The sequence below is a fragment of the Ostrinia nubilalis genome, chromosome 2 (assembly GCF_963855985.1).
Source record: "Ostrinia nubilalis chromosome 2, ilOstNubi1.1, whole genome shotgun sequence".
NCBI lineage: Eukaryota > Metazoa > Arthropoda > Insecta > Lepidoptera > Crambidae > Ostrinia > Ostrinia nubilalis.
This window is the reverse complement of record NC_087089.1, coordinates 11,661,071-11,676,562: the sequence shown is the minus strand read 5'-3', so window position 1 is coordinate 11,676,562 and position 15,492 is coordinate 11,661,071. Positions and strand designations below refer to the sequence as shown.

At 38.8% G+C, this 15,492-nt stretch overlaps 3 protein-coding genes across 13 annotated transcripts in view; 2 read left to right on the top strand and 1 right to left on the bottom strand.

The window, feature by feature from the left end:
* LOC135083724 (inter alpha-trypsin inhibitor, heavy chain 4-like) overlaps positions 1-1,483 on the top strand; it is a 31,761-nt gene extending 30,278 nt beyond the window's left edge. For all 10 annotated transcript variants that reach the window (XM_063978459.1, XM_063978468.1, XM_063978451.1 and 7 more), the window contains 2 exons: positions 640-788; positions 1,181-1,483. In XM_063978459.1, coding sequence (XP_063834529.1) covers positions 640-788; positions 1,181-1,235 — 204 coding nt within the window. In that variant the 3' untranslated portion in view covers positions 1,236-1,483. The remainder of the gene's footprint in view (positions 1-639; positions 789-1,180) is intronic.
* A 1,140-nt stretch (positions 1,484-2,623) lies between these two features.
* Positions 2,624-4,051, top strand: LOC135086653 (transmembrane protein 256 homolog). Of its 2 annotated transcripts, none has more exons than XM_063981426.1 (3): positions 2,624-2,734; positions 2,992-3,267; positions 3,544-4,051. In XM_063981426.1, the coding sequence occupies exons 2-3, from the start codon at positions 3,046-3,048 to the stop codon at positions 3,685-3,687; spliced, it is 366 nt and encodes a 121-aa protein (XP_063837496.1). In that variant the 5' UTR covers positions 2,624-2,734; positions 2,992-3,045; the 3' UTR covers positions 3,688-4,051. The 2 variants fall into 2 exon arrangements, with proteins under 2 accessions (XP_063837496.1, XP_063837486.1); XM_063981416.1 differs by having other exon boundaries at positions 2,636-2,808.
* Positions 4,052-5,486: 1,435 nt separating this feature from the next.
* LOC135078706 (E3 ubiquitin-protein ligase TRIP12) overlaps positions 5,487-15,492 on the bottom strand; it is a 68,409-nt gene continuing 58,403 nt past the window's right edge. Inside the window, exons 39-43 of the mRNA XM_063973257.1 lie at positions 9,077-9,265; positions 7,877-8,045; positions 7,257-7,373; positions 6,746-6,925; positions 5,487-6,192 (exon numbers count right to left, since the gene is read on the bottom strand). Of these exons, the coding sequence (XP_063829327.1) occupies positions 5,996-6,192; positions 6,746-6,925; positions 7,257-7,373; positions 7,877-8,045; positions 9,077-9,265 (852 nt within the window). The 3' untranslated portion in view covers positions 5,487-5,995. The remainder of the gene's footprint in view (positions 6,193-6,745; positions 6,926-7,256; positions 7,374-7,876; positions 8,046-9,076; positions 9,266-15,492) is intronic.

Here is a 15,492-nt window from a genome sequence, read left to right as displayed (position 1 = left end):
CAAAACATATGAATTTGGTCTTATTTAATGCAGGATTAAATGCCCTTCAACCGTCAGGAAGACCACTTTTCGATAGGGTAAGTCCTTTACGCGGTATAACCGGAAAACGTAAAAAGCGCCCCTTTCGGGGCCCCCACCACTTAAGCACAACTCCGTCGAAGTCGAAAACCTAGGAGAGTCTTAATGGGCAACCAATGAAGCCATTAAAGCAATAAAATCTTTTGTAGGAATTATTTCCGATTTAAAATCTAATTCGACTGGACTATTATTGCCAGCTAAACCTGCGTTTATTATAATTAGTTTAAAAACATCTCCTAAATCCATAATATCAGGGTTTCATAACGTAGCTGTTAAATTGTAATGAACTCTTCTAACATTATCGAGAGCTAACTTATAGACAATGCCATCTACTGGTGGTGCGTGAAACTGCTAGATCATTTAGAGCGCTTTCACATTTAGGCGAATTTAGCAGCGCGACAAACGCGCGACAGACGCGCTGCCGATAATTTCATACTATGTGACAGCGGATGCATGCCTTCACATTATAAAAACGCCGCTGCCGCGCTACTGTCGCGCTTCTCACGCCCTAATATGAAAGCTGCCTATAATGTTCCCGAATAATGAATAAATGTTTTGAAGGCGCCGAAGCCAGCGAGCGGGACCGACGCCGAGTGCTCGAACGCGCTGGCGGGCACGGGCGCAGGCTCGTGTGTGTACTTAACGCGCTGCGACGCGGCGCGCGCCATCGCCACCGCCGAATACCTCGGCTCATACTGCAGCGTCGACGGGTTAGTATTATTTCACCGAACAAAGCGCCCTGACACAACTTATTAACTTAATTACCCTCTATCGAGTATCTCAAATAAGTACTACATACTTGTCCGAATCGGGTCATATCTCTTTATTAGGGTTCACAGTCGATCGTGATGAGGTAGCGTGTAGGACGTCTCGATTTTTCTCTCTATGACGAGTCTCAATCTCTGGCACTTGCATGAATACATTTTAAGCCTAATGTATGCTACGACGCGGACGACTGACGTCTTGTGAATATCATTACTACCTTTGTTCAAACTTATCTAAAGTCTCATGTACCGATTTCTGTACTGAAATCTTGTTCTTGATATTTTGTTATGGAATATTCCACGACAAAATACCTACATACTTTCAATTTTTGTTACAGATTCGCTGGAGTGTGCTGTCCGAAAGCTAGTGTCGATGTGGGAAAAACTGATTAATTCGCCTGGACGTGTTACAATATTACTGTGGTTTATTATAAACCATTCAAGTGATTTTAGCCTTATATGACTGACTCCACTACAATTAGTTGTTGTGACGAAATGTGATAGGACTTCTTTATTTTTGGTGCTAGAAGAAATAATGTGCAGTGCCATGAACAGTTTGTTTGCAAACTGATGAAACAAAATGTATGAATTTTTAGGGTAAAATATTTTTGATATGTCAATAAATAAAAGTATTGAGTTTTTTTTTTATTTTCATTTCTACTGTTCTACCCTCACTATTTCAATCTTAATTTATTTACTCAAATAATTTCCAGAGTGATGTTAATCAGTTTTTGATTAAGACCATGGTATATTTATATCAAAAACAACTTGAAAAAATCGAACTGCCTAAAATAAAATTTGAAAGCCGTGTAGGGAAAACAAGAACTGAATTTATTTGATCACGTTGTACCGATCCATAAGAGAACTTTGGCTCCCATTGCTACAGAAAATTAAGATAGAATAAGAGATATTTGACGATCCCCTTTTCCTTTGTACTATAATTTATAGCCTGACCAGGAACATAAAAACCCTGGCATAGAGGCGCGTCAATTGCATTTGATAGTGCAACACTGAGTACAGTCGTACCTGTGTTAAATTAATAGGCTAACTTTATGTATCAGGATTCAGGATTACGGGCTAATTTGATATTTTCATAAATTAACGAAAAAATATTATTATAGGTAACCTGATTTAAATAAATTAAATGAAACCATCAATCGAGCTAGTAGAATTTATTTTATTATTCATCAATAATCAAATTCAGAACTTGAATATTCAACTGCAATGTCTGCTCATGAACGCTTCAAACTCGGTACTTCTTTCCCAATCCCATAAAATTCAACACTTAGAAAGTGACAAAAATTTTTAAAATAGGTAGTTGAAACAAACCACAGCTATTTTTCATAGTGGACTGTACTATACGATAAACATGTCAGTCAATTTGACAACCTTTGTCGGAAACATTATTCAATGAAAATATTGTCCGAACCCTTAGTATTTCTCTTCGACAAATACTTTAACACATTGTGAACCATTTTTCTTTCACGACTATAAAATATTTTAGCAATTTAATTCATAAAACCAATTGCGCGCATTTAAAATAAAGTTTGTTTACACTTTGACAGCAATAGACTGACATGCAAGGTGACATGTCAATGAAGTTTTCAGTTACTGTTGCCATTAAAAGAAATTAGTACCATTAGTTTTCCGCAACATGGCGAGGGTTTTTATGTTCCTGGTCAGGCTATAATTTATTTCTCTCCTAATTTCATATTGACATGGGCTATTTACCTATTAGCCAAGCCAAAACAACTACTTACAGATGACGGACTGTCATTAGTGTCATCATTGTGTCAACTGTCAATGTCATCATTGATTATTTTACACATTTGATCGATTCCGATATATTTTTGCTATTTTATCCGCTTTTGTGGCAATTTTCTAAGCAAAAGGTATGGTAAACCTGGCTGATGCGCTAATGATTAATACGGTGACAGATGGGGCTATGAATTTCTTACGCAATATCGTAAGTTTCGGACCATAATGCGATTATATCATTTTAGTGCACTCTTTGTTGTTTATATCTTATCAGCATGAATAAATTTGATTGTAGGCACTTCACCTTACATTAATTAACATTAATTACTTAGCTGATATCATCCTCGAATCTAGAAACAAAAAATACGACATTATTCCTTTGCTATTTTAGGGTGTTTTCAAGGCGAAATCAGTCAACCAAGTACCAGCTCCAATAATTGTTAAAATGCCACTATGGGAACTCGCTCAAGAGGCAGGGCCTTTTGTGAGGCTGGCGGGGCTGAGCGGCGCCGCTGCAGTGGTGCTCGGCGCCATGGGCGCCCACCGAACATTCCCCGAAACAGACACAAAGGAAGACCTTAGAAAAATATTTGATACAGCTAATAGATTTCACTTCCTTCACACGCTCGCCTTGATGACTGTACCACTCTGCAGACGACCTTATGTTGTAAGTTATTAATTTTGTATTACCCCTAGGTATATTTTAGTCAATCTAGAATGATCTAATGTTTGTTAAACTTTTCTTCATACTTGAATAATCTCAACTAATATTCTTTACCATGAAAAATATTTACTCTTTCATCACAAAACTGCTCCATTGGTATTGTATGCATTTGTTTGGCATTAGTGCCAAAATGTGTGTATAGGTATTATTCATTGGCATGAAAAACTTGGCTTTGTAATACATACTCACCTTGAATAAATAAAATTATTTATTTTTCAGGCTGGTGCTTTCTTCGTAGCTGGTATGGGCTTGTTCTGCGGCACTTGTTACTACCATGCGTTCACGGGAGACAAATGCTTCCGGCGACTCACCCCCATCGGTGGATCTTGTCTCATTTTAGGCTGGATAGCTATGGTACTGTGAGCAGTAGCTATCATAGTCATTTATATCTATGTGGTTGTCTTGTAATGTCAAATTAAGCTATTTTAGTGTAGGATAATAGTGAATTTAATTCATTAGACTTCTATGTATGTTCTATGAATATTTTTAAACTACAATTCCATTGATGAAATAAGATTTTATTTACAGACAAATGTTTCTTTCTATGGTAGGTACATATTTCATAATATTATTTATATGGTAATTTGGTAATTTATAGGCATAGACAAATAATTTATTGCACATGTATTATCATCATTACATGCTAAACTTATGAGTACAGAATTAAATTTACTCATGTAATGTGTCAAGTTAGTTTATAATTTATGGGATTATATTATAAAATCAAGACGTGTGGTTTTCTTTCCCTGCATCTTATAAAATTTGATAATCTAATAACAGATTTCTAAATGTGCTGTGCAGAGAACAGCTGTTTTAACACAATTTAGCACAGCAGAGATAACAACTAAGTGATGTTTCATTTTTCCTTGTGTGACTAGAACAAAATGTAATAAAAATGGATGGACTTCACTAGAGAAAGTATTATACAGTGTGTCCGTTCATGTAGTGATCAAACTTTAAGGGCGTAATCTATGGACAATTTTATCGATGAAAATACTTCAAACTTGGGGCCTGACCCATTTCTCGAAGAATTACATCGATTTAAGTTTTTAATTTTTAGTTTACACCTCTTCTTTAAAAAACAAGTGAAAGCGTGGGTAGCTTAACATTAATAGGCAAATATTTTATATCATGCGATAGCCAATAAAATTATCTATTAGTAGAAGAAGAAAGCAGACACAAGTTTCATACATTTTATGGGAGTAAGAATGGTTTTAATTAGAAAAATACATTACTTTTTTCACTTCTTTTTCAGTTATTTTCCAACACAAGAAAAACCAGGTCGTTATGTTTTATTATTTGCATTGTATTTTTAGTATTTGAGCTATTCTACAAAACGAATGTAAATTTATTAGTCTACGTCTATTAGTTTCGACGTAATTGTTGAACAAAGATACCCCTTCCCAGCGGTTTCCATAGCGCACGCGACATGCGAAAATGCACTGCCTGAAAGAATCACACAACCTATTCCGATTACTATGGAAACCGCTGGGAAGGGGTATCTTTGTTCAACAATTACGTCGAAACTAATAGACGTAGACTAATAAATTTACATTCGTTTTGTAGAATAGCTCAAATACTAAAAATACAATGCAAATAAAACATACCTTAACGACCTGGTTTTTCTTGTGTTGGAAAATAACTGAAAAACAAGTGAAAAAAGTAATGTATTTTTCTAATTAAATCCATTCTTACTTCCATAAAATGTATGAAACTTGTGTCTGCTTTCTTCTTCTACTAATAGATAATTTTATTGGCTATCGCATGATATAAAATATTTGCCTATTAATGTTAAGCTACCCACGCTTTCACTTGTTTTTTAAAGAAGAGGTGTAAACTAAAAATTAAAAACTTAAATCTATGTAATTTTTCGAGAAATGGGTCAGGCCCCAAATTTGAAGTATTTTCATCGATAAAATTGTCCATAGATTACGCCCTTAAAGTTTGATCACTACATCCCCGGACACACTGTATAAAATGAAGTTTACCTATGTGGCACGAAATTCTGACTGATTTATTTGCTTATGAGATACCTGCTGATGCATTTGCTGTCTTCCTACAGGTTGACAGTGAACACTGGGTCGATGCGATAATCATCACGGCCACTACGGTTATGCCCCTATGAGAAGTTAAGCATGTTAGTTGACAAATAAAACAAAAGGTTGATCAATATTGTTTACATGGTTTTATTGAAATTGTTACATATTAAATTTTGCACTTTTTCTTTACTCATTAATCATACTTAAAGTTAATCAAAACATACACCGTTTGGTAATAAATGCTATTGAAGTTCATAGGACTCTAGAAGATTTTCTGTGGTCCATCAAACAGCTTGCGTAATCGTATAATATATGTTACCTAAAACTATAAACAGTGGTAGCGGTACGTCGGCGACGGGGCGCCGCGTCGCGGGCGTCGGACGAGGCGGGCGCGTCGCTCGATCACATATACTATTTTAATCCAACGAGAACGGCGTTCCCTCTACATCGATAAAGTAATATACAAAAGCTATCACATTAAATTAACACAAAATATAATTATTAACATATCTGTAATCTAAAAAGAATCCAAAAGAAAAACAAAATTATAGAACGCACAGCACTTTCAGTGTCCGTCACATTAGGGAAATAAACACTCTGATTGCACATAGACAGCGGGCCGGGCCGGGCGCTCACGACAGGTGGAAGGAGTGCTGGCCCTCGGAGGCGGCCAGGCGCAGCTTGGCGCGCATGACGTCGGCGCTGCTGTAGTCGGGCAGCTTCAGGTAGTTGACGCACGTCATGACGGACGGCAGGTACTCGTCCGGGTCCAGCGACGACTCCAGCGACTTGCGCACCACCGTCAGCGGCGGGTTCAGCGCCTTGAAGCCTGGGGAACAAACGAGGCGTATAAACATTTCAAGAAAAGCGAACAGACTTCTTTGAAGTATATACTCCCGAGCCGCTTTCGGCTACAGTAACTACGACAAAATTCCTTTAGTCCGCAATAAGAGGGCTACGCTGGGCTGCCCAATCATGTGCCCTCACATGGCTACAGTAGCCAATCTTGTTGGTAAACGTGCGCGAACAATGTCGACACGTTAGGACACCGCTGATGTAGTTGTAGGTGTAGATGTTTTTGAAGTATGGTTTCATGAGCCAGTTATTTTAGGTGGAATAGTATTTTTCTTACTAAAATAACGTGAAGACATTCCGTCTTTCGTGTCTTGGTTAAGAGCTTTTTGGAAAGTCAATAACCGACTTCAGCACCACTTTCCCAATAATAATTGACGTTGACAGTAATTTTCTTCACAGCCCATTCACAATAATAAATATCCTTGGACATTTTGTTAGAATGGGGTTAGAACTGGTACTACGGGCTTTGGTGGCAAGCTTAAAGGGGGTGGATGGGAATAAAGGGTATGTATGTTTATTATACTGACCTCCGGTGGGCAAGCGCGGGCTGCCGGTGACGAACTGCAGGAAGAGGCGCTGCTCGTCGCGCGAGTAGGACGCGAGGATGTCGATGAGCATGCGCACGGCGCGCGACTCCGCCGTGTAGCCGTGGTCGGGCCGGATGCACTCCGCCAGCATACGCGGCTCCCAGCGAGTCTCGCGCCCGCCTGCGACACAAACGATACATTCATATTTTACGGGACATGCAATAGATATGATCGGTTCGATAGAATGTCGTAGTGGGTACAATACAATGACAGGTAACTTTCCCCCCAGACAAACTTGACCTTCACTGGTTGGGTTCTTATTGGCGGTCAAGCTGTAGATCCTGCCTACATAGAAGTTGCAGCGGTGGGAACGAGAGGTGGGAATAGTCATTAATATGATAGCAATTTCGCTTGTTGAATAAGAAATCAAAAAAATGAGAGTCACGTCATCAATATTGGGACTAGTTTGTGGGTATAAAGATTCCTTTATTATAAGTGATGATAAACTTACCAGACGGGCTGCCGCAGAATACTTGTTCCAATTCTTCAGGGTAGAATATTTTCAGGTTAGCCAGTGGGAATACTGATTCGAATCCTTCTTTGAACGCTTCCATTTGCTTGCTTACTCCTGTGGAAATAACGCAATAATTAATATAACTTCCATGTTAAAAAAACAGGAGTGACAAGCTTATTTGGTGCAGCCTAATGTCACTAAAGAAGATTCCAAATAGAACTGATGGGATTTATAGTAATATCCCATACACTAAGGCCCGGTTTCCACCAAGGCGGAGTGGAGAAATGTTTTGAATAACCGATCATTTAATTCTATAAATTTCATTCAATCTGAATGATGTCCGTAATCAACGACTTTAAAGAAGCCAAAGTTAAGAGTAAGACAACCCAGGACCGAGCCGCCTGGAGAAGCATGACGCGGAGGGCCGACCCCAAATAAAATGGGAATGGGCCAGGTAAAGTAGTAGTTATTCAGTTTGAATGATTGGTCGTTCAAAACATTTCTCCGCTCCGCCTTGGCGGAATCCAGGCCTAAAAGTCGTCAGTTCTTGAACAAACAACTTGTACAAAGCATATTAGACTATACATTTTTGTTGCAATATAGAATCTATTACGTACCTTCGTAGAGCATCCAGTGCGTGACAAGGTCGATGTAGTTGTGCAGGTTGTGCGCCGTGACGGGCAGCTCGCGGCCGCCGCGCCGCAGCTCGGTGCAGCCGTCGCCCGGCAGGATGAAGTCCAGCCCCAGCTCCTCGATCGGGCAGCCGTCCAGCTCTAGGGCGCTTATCTGGAGGGGAAACAGTACGTCAATATGTTTGGATTGCAAATAGGTCTTTGGGCCAGCGACGAAGAGTCCAAGAAGAAAATAATTTATTCTAATATTTTTTTTAGATATGGACTCATGGAGATGACATGTCAAAGCTAAAAGTAGCAAACGGCTCGTAAGAGCTATGAATTGCTACAAAGTCCCGCACGCGACTACTCCTAGTGGCATATCCTGTTAGTTACTGTTTCAGACAGTCCCATAGTTGAAAAACTTATACATGTGCTAGTAGTTGCTGCTAGAGGCTTGTAGCGGCCTACATGGGCTTCTTAGTTTCTGGAGATCTAGGATGGTTGAAGTAGGAAGATAAACCACATATCGCACACAATGGCCCAATAAAGATTGAGTTAGGCTTAGCCTAAGTGCGATGACGATTGCCCTGCAAAACCGTAACTACACTCGGCATCAAATAAATCGCACCTCCCGCGACAAGCACTTATCAAACGTATGCATCCCCACTTCCCACCAACATTGGTACCATTTGAAAGCCTAGTTCTAAACTTCATTTCATTAAAGGAAAGGTTTTTACCCCAAAAATGTGTCTTTACAAGGATCCAGAGTCACTTCTTCAAAAAATAGGTAGTTACGCTATAGCCATTTTTTATGACTATAAAACTGTTAAGTTGGGATTAATCGCTATCCATCTGTTAAAGAGGACACGTGAGATCTTTATTTGGTTTTATAACCATAAAAATTGGTCTAATTGATCCCAGAGGTGAGCCCAAAGTGAGGTCTATTTTCAAGTCACATTTATGGTATATGTTAATAATTTATTTAGAAATGAAATGTATTTTTCTTTAAGGATATTTATTGGGCTTTCAAATAACACCAATATTGTTGGGGTACCATGATTGTGTCAGAAGAAAATCTTTAAAGTTCGCGTCGCGGAAGGTGCGGTTTATTTGATGTTGAGTGTAGATCGTTAACCGGTGTGATTTTTAACATTTGTCAAAGTAAGATGGTGCAACCCAGCCTAAGTAACGTGTGCTGCTCACCATCTGCGTGCGCTGGTCGGGCGAGTGGCGCGCGTCGGCGGCGATGGCGCGCGCGCGCTCGGCCACGCGGCGCAGGCGGCACAGCGAGCGCCACAGCTCGGGCGCCACGTGCCGCACGTCGCTCAGCGACAGCCAGCGCTGCTCGTTCACCACCCAGCGGTACATCGACACCGACAGAGGGATGTCCACCTGGACATTACACATCATTAAATAGTATAAAACAAAGTCGCTTTTGCTGTCTGTCCCTATGTATGCTTTAATCTTTAAAACTACGCAACGAATTTTGATGCGGACTTCTTTAATAAATAGAGTGATTTAAGAGGAAAGTAAAACATGCACAATATAGAAGAGAAAAGGTCGCGGAAGAGCCTGGATGCGGGCAGCACAGGACCGATCATTGTGGAAATCTTTGGGGGAGGCCTTTGTTCAACAGTGGACGTCATTTGGCTGAAACGAATACGAAATAGAAGAGAAAAGCCGAGAAATACCACTGCGCCCGTGACAAGCCGAGGCTGGCCGCTAGTTTATTATGTGCATTCTGCTTTAATTATAAATAAACAACTTGAAAAAACCGAACTGCCTAAAGCGGGAATCGAACCCACGACCTTTCGCTTGCCGGGCGACTGCTCTTCCATCTGAGTTACTTAGACGCTGGATGAACTTTGCATTCTGCTATCAGGGAAAGAGAGATCGTGCGGAAAGCTGTATCTGCCTCTACAATCCACATGGACGGAATGGACGGCAAAAGCAAAACGACCGAGAAGAAAATGAAATACAGAAATTACTCTTGTGTATTTACGCAACTTTTGGATTTAAATTGCTGTAGTCACAAAAAATAGTAGCATAATAAAAACATGTAAAACGTTTTTGATTTCTCAGTAACTAAATTTACTCGAGTCAAGAAGCGAGCAAAACATTGTTATTCCATTACGAAAAACAAAAACAAACTTTATGCATGGAGCCAACACCCACAACGGAAATGATGCAACAAGTGTTTGGCTGCTTGCCAGCCACGCACGTCTAGCGAGTAAACTTTGCATAATAAGTTACAACCAATGTCTACAATCAATGTAGCTATGACTTAATGGATTGCGTAAAATGTAAACACCATTATGTGAACGTGCTTCATGTATCATGAGTGCAAGAACTCAAAATCTTTTTTCCATACCAGTTGCTCTTAATAATGTCACATTCAATGACCCTATCTACCGAATGTTCAGATCGTACAATAATGTAAGTAAAGATCTGGACCTCTTCGGTCCAACTAATACATTTATTCGGACTTGTAGGGATAGGGTAAATGAATTGTTATAATAAGATTGAGTGAAACTGTCTATTGTTTGTAAGCCCGTTTTTTGTAATTTCTTTGTTATTTAAATGTTGTGCCTGGCTCTAATCGGAGTTCAGACTTAATATTATGCTATGTTGTTGTGTTAATTGTATTGTTATTGTTTGTTCTCTGTAGCTGTGCTTTATATAAATAAATAAATAAATAAAGTTAGTTAAATACGTCATAAACAGCTTGATAACAAACAATCGACTGTTTCGCATATTGTCTCTATGGCAGCCATACTCCATATGACCAGGCCTGTTCATCTCCGCGAGTTTACATCGAAAACAAAACACGCACGATGGCCCACCTACAGGATACTATTCGACAAGGCCTCACATACGAGCGACCATTGACTCACGTACGCGTATTCTTGTGTATGATGGAAGAAAATAAAGAAAATGGTGTACTAAATACTGTGCAGTATTTAACTGCCTAAATAATAATAAAAACACAGAATGTGTCGCATAACTTCAAACTCGGATAAATCCACTCTACCCTGTTCGGAGATATTTAATAAAAAGTGTTTATAGTCTTATTTTAATGAATTAAAAGGCAGTCTTTTTTTATTATGGCACTACTATTGAAGAAAATGATCCTGTTTATTCATTTCAGTATTTAAATCACGCATTCTCTCAAAAATTTAATATTTAGTTTGGATTTACCTTCATTTGATATAATGGAATGCAATTTATCCAACTTTGAAAAAACGCAATGAGGATTTATAGAGTTTTGATTTAATAGATTCGGATTTATCTAGTTATGAAAAAACACGATTAGAGCTAGGGATGTGGTAGCACATGTAGTAGAAACGAAATCGCGGTATACCATCGACAGTCAAAGGACAATGTTCGTTCTCCATACATTGTTCGCCTAAGAACCAACAATTTTGACATATTACTACCCGAAAGCGAAATAATATGATTCTGTGTGTAAGAACAATGATTCCTGATGGACACTTGCCATAAAATTAATGATTAAGAATATTAAATCACAGCGATTTTATAATATGTCGTTTATGACAACATGGCGTCTAATGTATTGTGTGAATGTATGAACACCGATTCGCGAAAAATGTTTTGTATTGTCGTCACGCCGAGTCGCAGCCAAATAGTATAAAATAATAGAACAAGTTTTAGAAATACAACTCGGCATTCCACTTTTATAATATGCCCACATATTGCACGTAAATAAACAACATGAATCGTAGGTTGTTTCCACCCTTGTCATCTGACACATGAAATAAACTCCTATTGTATTATAGATTTCGAAGCCGAATCGTATATAATAATAGAATGGGTTTTGCAGATCACTCGGGATTCCACTTTTATAAAAAACCTACATATTGCATAAAAATAACACGAATCATGAGTTTTCTTTTCACCATTTACATCTGACACGAGATAACAAACTCCTATCTCCATGACTACCGTCGTAGTCTATGCCAAAGACTACAATATTTTAAGCAAGAAGTTTCAAACCTTAGCGGCTACAGTAACCCCTGGGCCACATACATCATGATAACATTCGGTCGACACCGGAACGAAGTCTTGCGATTATGCAAAAAAGCATCGTATTCTAGTGCGGCTATATCACGTTCAACCGGGGTTTTAATTCGACTAAATTCCTGACTTAAGACTGGAAGAAAATACGCCGCATTGTATGAGCACTTCGTGTTCGTTAAAGCGGCTTCAGATCTAGAGCCCACATAGTTTTCTTTCCAATAATATCCGCAAGTAGCGCTGCATGATCTTTACAACAAAAACGGCAATAGTTATTAAGGTGCCAAAATTATATGATTACTTTGGCACGGTATTATACACGTTCGAAGATTTGTCATTTTCATTCATTTCATCATCATCATCATCATTTCAGCCACAGGACGTCCACTACTGAACATAGGCCTCCCCCAATGACTTCCACATCGCACGGTTGGTAGCGGCCTGCATCCAGCGCCTTCCCGCTACCTTTATCAGGTCGTCGGTCCACCTTGTGGTGGGTTGACATTGCAGAATATGACTTTTGATAGGTTCATCATAGAATTCGGCGGGGATATCCTCACGGAGGAAGTTCGAAAAAGGCTTATAATAATGCAAGGCCGAAGCTGTAACGCGAGTGCTCCTACGTGTAATCCGGCGAGTATGCAATAAATAGTAATGTCTGGTAAATAGCGGTAATACGTATCGTTCGTTCGTTCGTTTCAGCCGAAAATACGTCCACTGCTGGACAAAGGCCTCCCCCAAGGATTTCCATGAAGACCGATCCTGCACCGCTCGCATACAGGCACCTCCCGCGACCTTGACCAGATCGTCGGTCCACCTAGTGGGAGGCCTGCCCACGCTACGTCTTTCGGCTCGTGGTCGCCACTCAAGAACTTTCCTGCCCCAGCGGCCATCAGCTCTACGAGCTATGTGCCCCGCCCCGTCTATGTCTATATGCGCTACGATTACAGGGTATCATTTTGCATAGTCGCAAGACTTCACTCCGCTGCTGTCAAATCAATGTCGCATAATGTTATCGCAATGTGTGTGGCCCTTGGCCAAATCACAGAAGCCTATGCGAAGAAAGAGCACTTGAATGACAATGAAAATCAGGGTTACCATTTTATAAGATCTCCTCACTATTGAGGGTAACAAAGTAACATTAATAATCTAGCCATTAATTACATTTATTACCTATACGAGAAAGTAAAGCAACATGCGGTTTTATTTTCAACCGACTTCAAAAAAGGAGGAGGTTCTCAATTCGACCCGTATGTTTTTTTTTTTTTTTTTTTTTTTCTATGTTTGTTACGCGATAACTCCGCCAATTATGAACCGATTTGAACAAATCTTTTTTCGGCGTATAGGTAATACCTCAAGGGTGGTCCCATTTAAATTTAACAATAAAAAAAACAACCCCCAAGGGTGGAAAATTGGGGATGAACTTTTTTATACGCAATATCTCCGCCGATTATAAACCAATTTGAACGATTATTTTTTTGTTGAATAGGTATTATCAAAAGGGTGGTTTCATGCGAATTTGAAGAAAATATTTCACCCCCAAGGGTGGAAAATTGGGGATGAATTTTTTTATACGCAATATCTCCGCCGATTATGAACCAATTTTTTTTGGTCTCAGTGTACTGCCTACCTTCAGTGGTAACATCAAGGTAATAATTAGTTAACTAAAAAGCAAGAAATAAGTAAAATTTTATAAAAAAAAATAAAACCGACTTCAAAAAACCTACACTAAAACGTAGAAAAATAATTACTAATTACCTACTTATTTATTAGGACGAATTATTAATATTTATGTAGGTATACCATGATTGAAAAAAGCAGCTAAGTAGCGCGTTTTTCAGGAAGTCTGCCATTCACGGAGGCTCCTTAATATTTGTGAATAATAATATTAAATATAAAGAACGCAAAGATGTAGTAGGGCTATCAGTTGAGCGTGTTGTCGAAATTTCCTGTGTCGAGCTTGAGAGTTACATCATTGTATGTGTGTATAGACCCCCTTCTGGGGACTTTGGTATTTTTGAAGCGGCTATTGAGGATGCTCTTAATAAAACTTGTAACAGCAACAAAAAGGTCTTAGTTTGTGGAGATTTTAACGTCAATTTACTAGATAACTCATCATCATATTCTGTAAGACTACTTTCCCTTTTTCAGTCATTTAACTTGTTTAGTCAATTTAAGGAACCAACTAGAATTACGGAAACCACAGCTACTTGTCTAGATAATATTTTCTCTAGCTGTGTCCCTGACAATAAAGCTGTCATACACAATCTTACGTCAGATCACTGTGGTATTGAAGTAGAATTTATTTGTAATAATTTGAATAATAAAAGTAAAAAAAATGCCGTATGTAGACCTGTAACCATTAGTCGTCTAGAACGTTTTAAAAATAATCTTGAAAATAAATTGCATTTAGTCCCGTATGTGCAGGGAGACCCAGATGCTCTTTACAATAACCTTTTCGAATGTATTAAAACCGAACATGACAAAGTTTTTACGGTAAAGCCATTAAAACCAAATACCAAATCAAAGTTTAGTGACTGGGCTACCAAGGGAATATACAAAAGTCGAAATACGTTATATGAACTTTATGGCATGAAAAAGTATAATAATAGTATATCTTTTCTTGAGCATGTAAAAAAGTATTCAAAAATTTTTAAGAAAGTTTGCTTCATGGCTAAGTCTTTTTATATTCGGGACAAGATAGGGAACGCCAGTAATAAAATAAAAGAAACTTGGAATGTTATCAACCGAGAGACTGGTAAACTAAAACCAAAAGATAATGACTTTTCTCTCAAAGTTCACGATAATTTGATATCTGCAGATAAAGATGTAGCGGAAGCTTTTGACAAATTTTTTGGTAATATAGCTTCAGCAACAACTGCCAACTTAAAGTCATCTCCCTCCGAGGCCGAAGAAATATTGAAAACCCACGTGACACCCTGTGACTCGCACTTCTCTTTTAAACATATTACTCCATTAGATATCACTAAAACTTTTAATCTTTTAAACGTAAAGAGTACAACTGATATCTGGGGCATCTCTGTCAAGATAGTCAAACACATTATTGATATAATTTCCCCACAGTTAGCGATAATATTCAATAATTGCATAGAGAAGGGAATCTTCCCCGACCTCATGAAACATAGTAGACTAATGACATTATTTAAGTCTGGTAGCAAAACCGACCCTGGCAATTATAGACCCATTTCTATCTTGCCCGCTCTGAGCAAGATTTTTGAAAAAATCATACAGGAGCAACTTATGATTCACTTTGGCTCTAATAAACTATTTCATAGTGAACAATATGGTTTCACCAAGGGTCGTTCCACCACCGATGCTGGGGTTGCACTACTTAAACATATCTTCGAGGCTTGGGAGAATTCTCAAAATGCACTAGGGGTCTTCTGTGATCTCTCAAAAGCTTTTGACTGCGTAGAACATCAAACGCTAATTCGCAAACTGCACTATTATGGGGTAAAGGACTCGGCTTTGGATTTAATACAATCCTATTTAAACTTTAGAGTTCAAAAAGTTGACATAAATGGTGTTTTGTCTTCTGGGTCACCTGTGAAAATGGGAGTTCC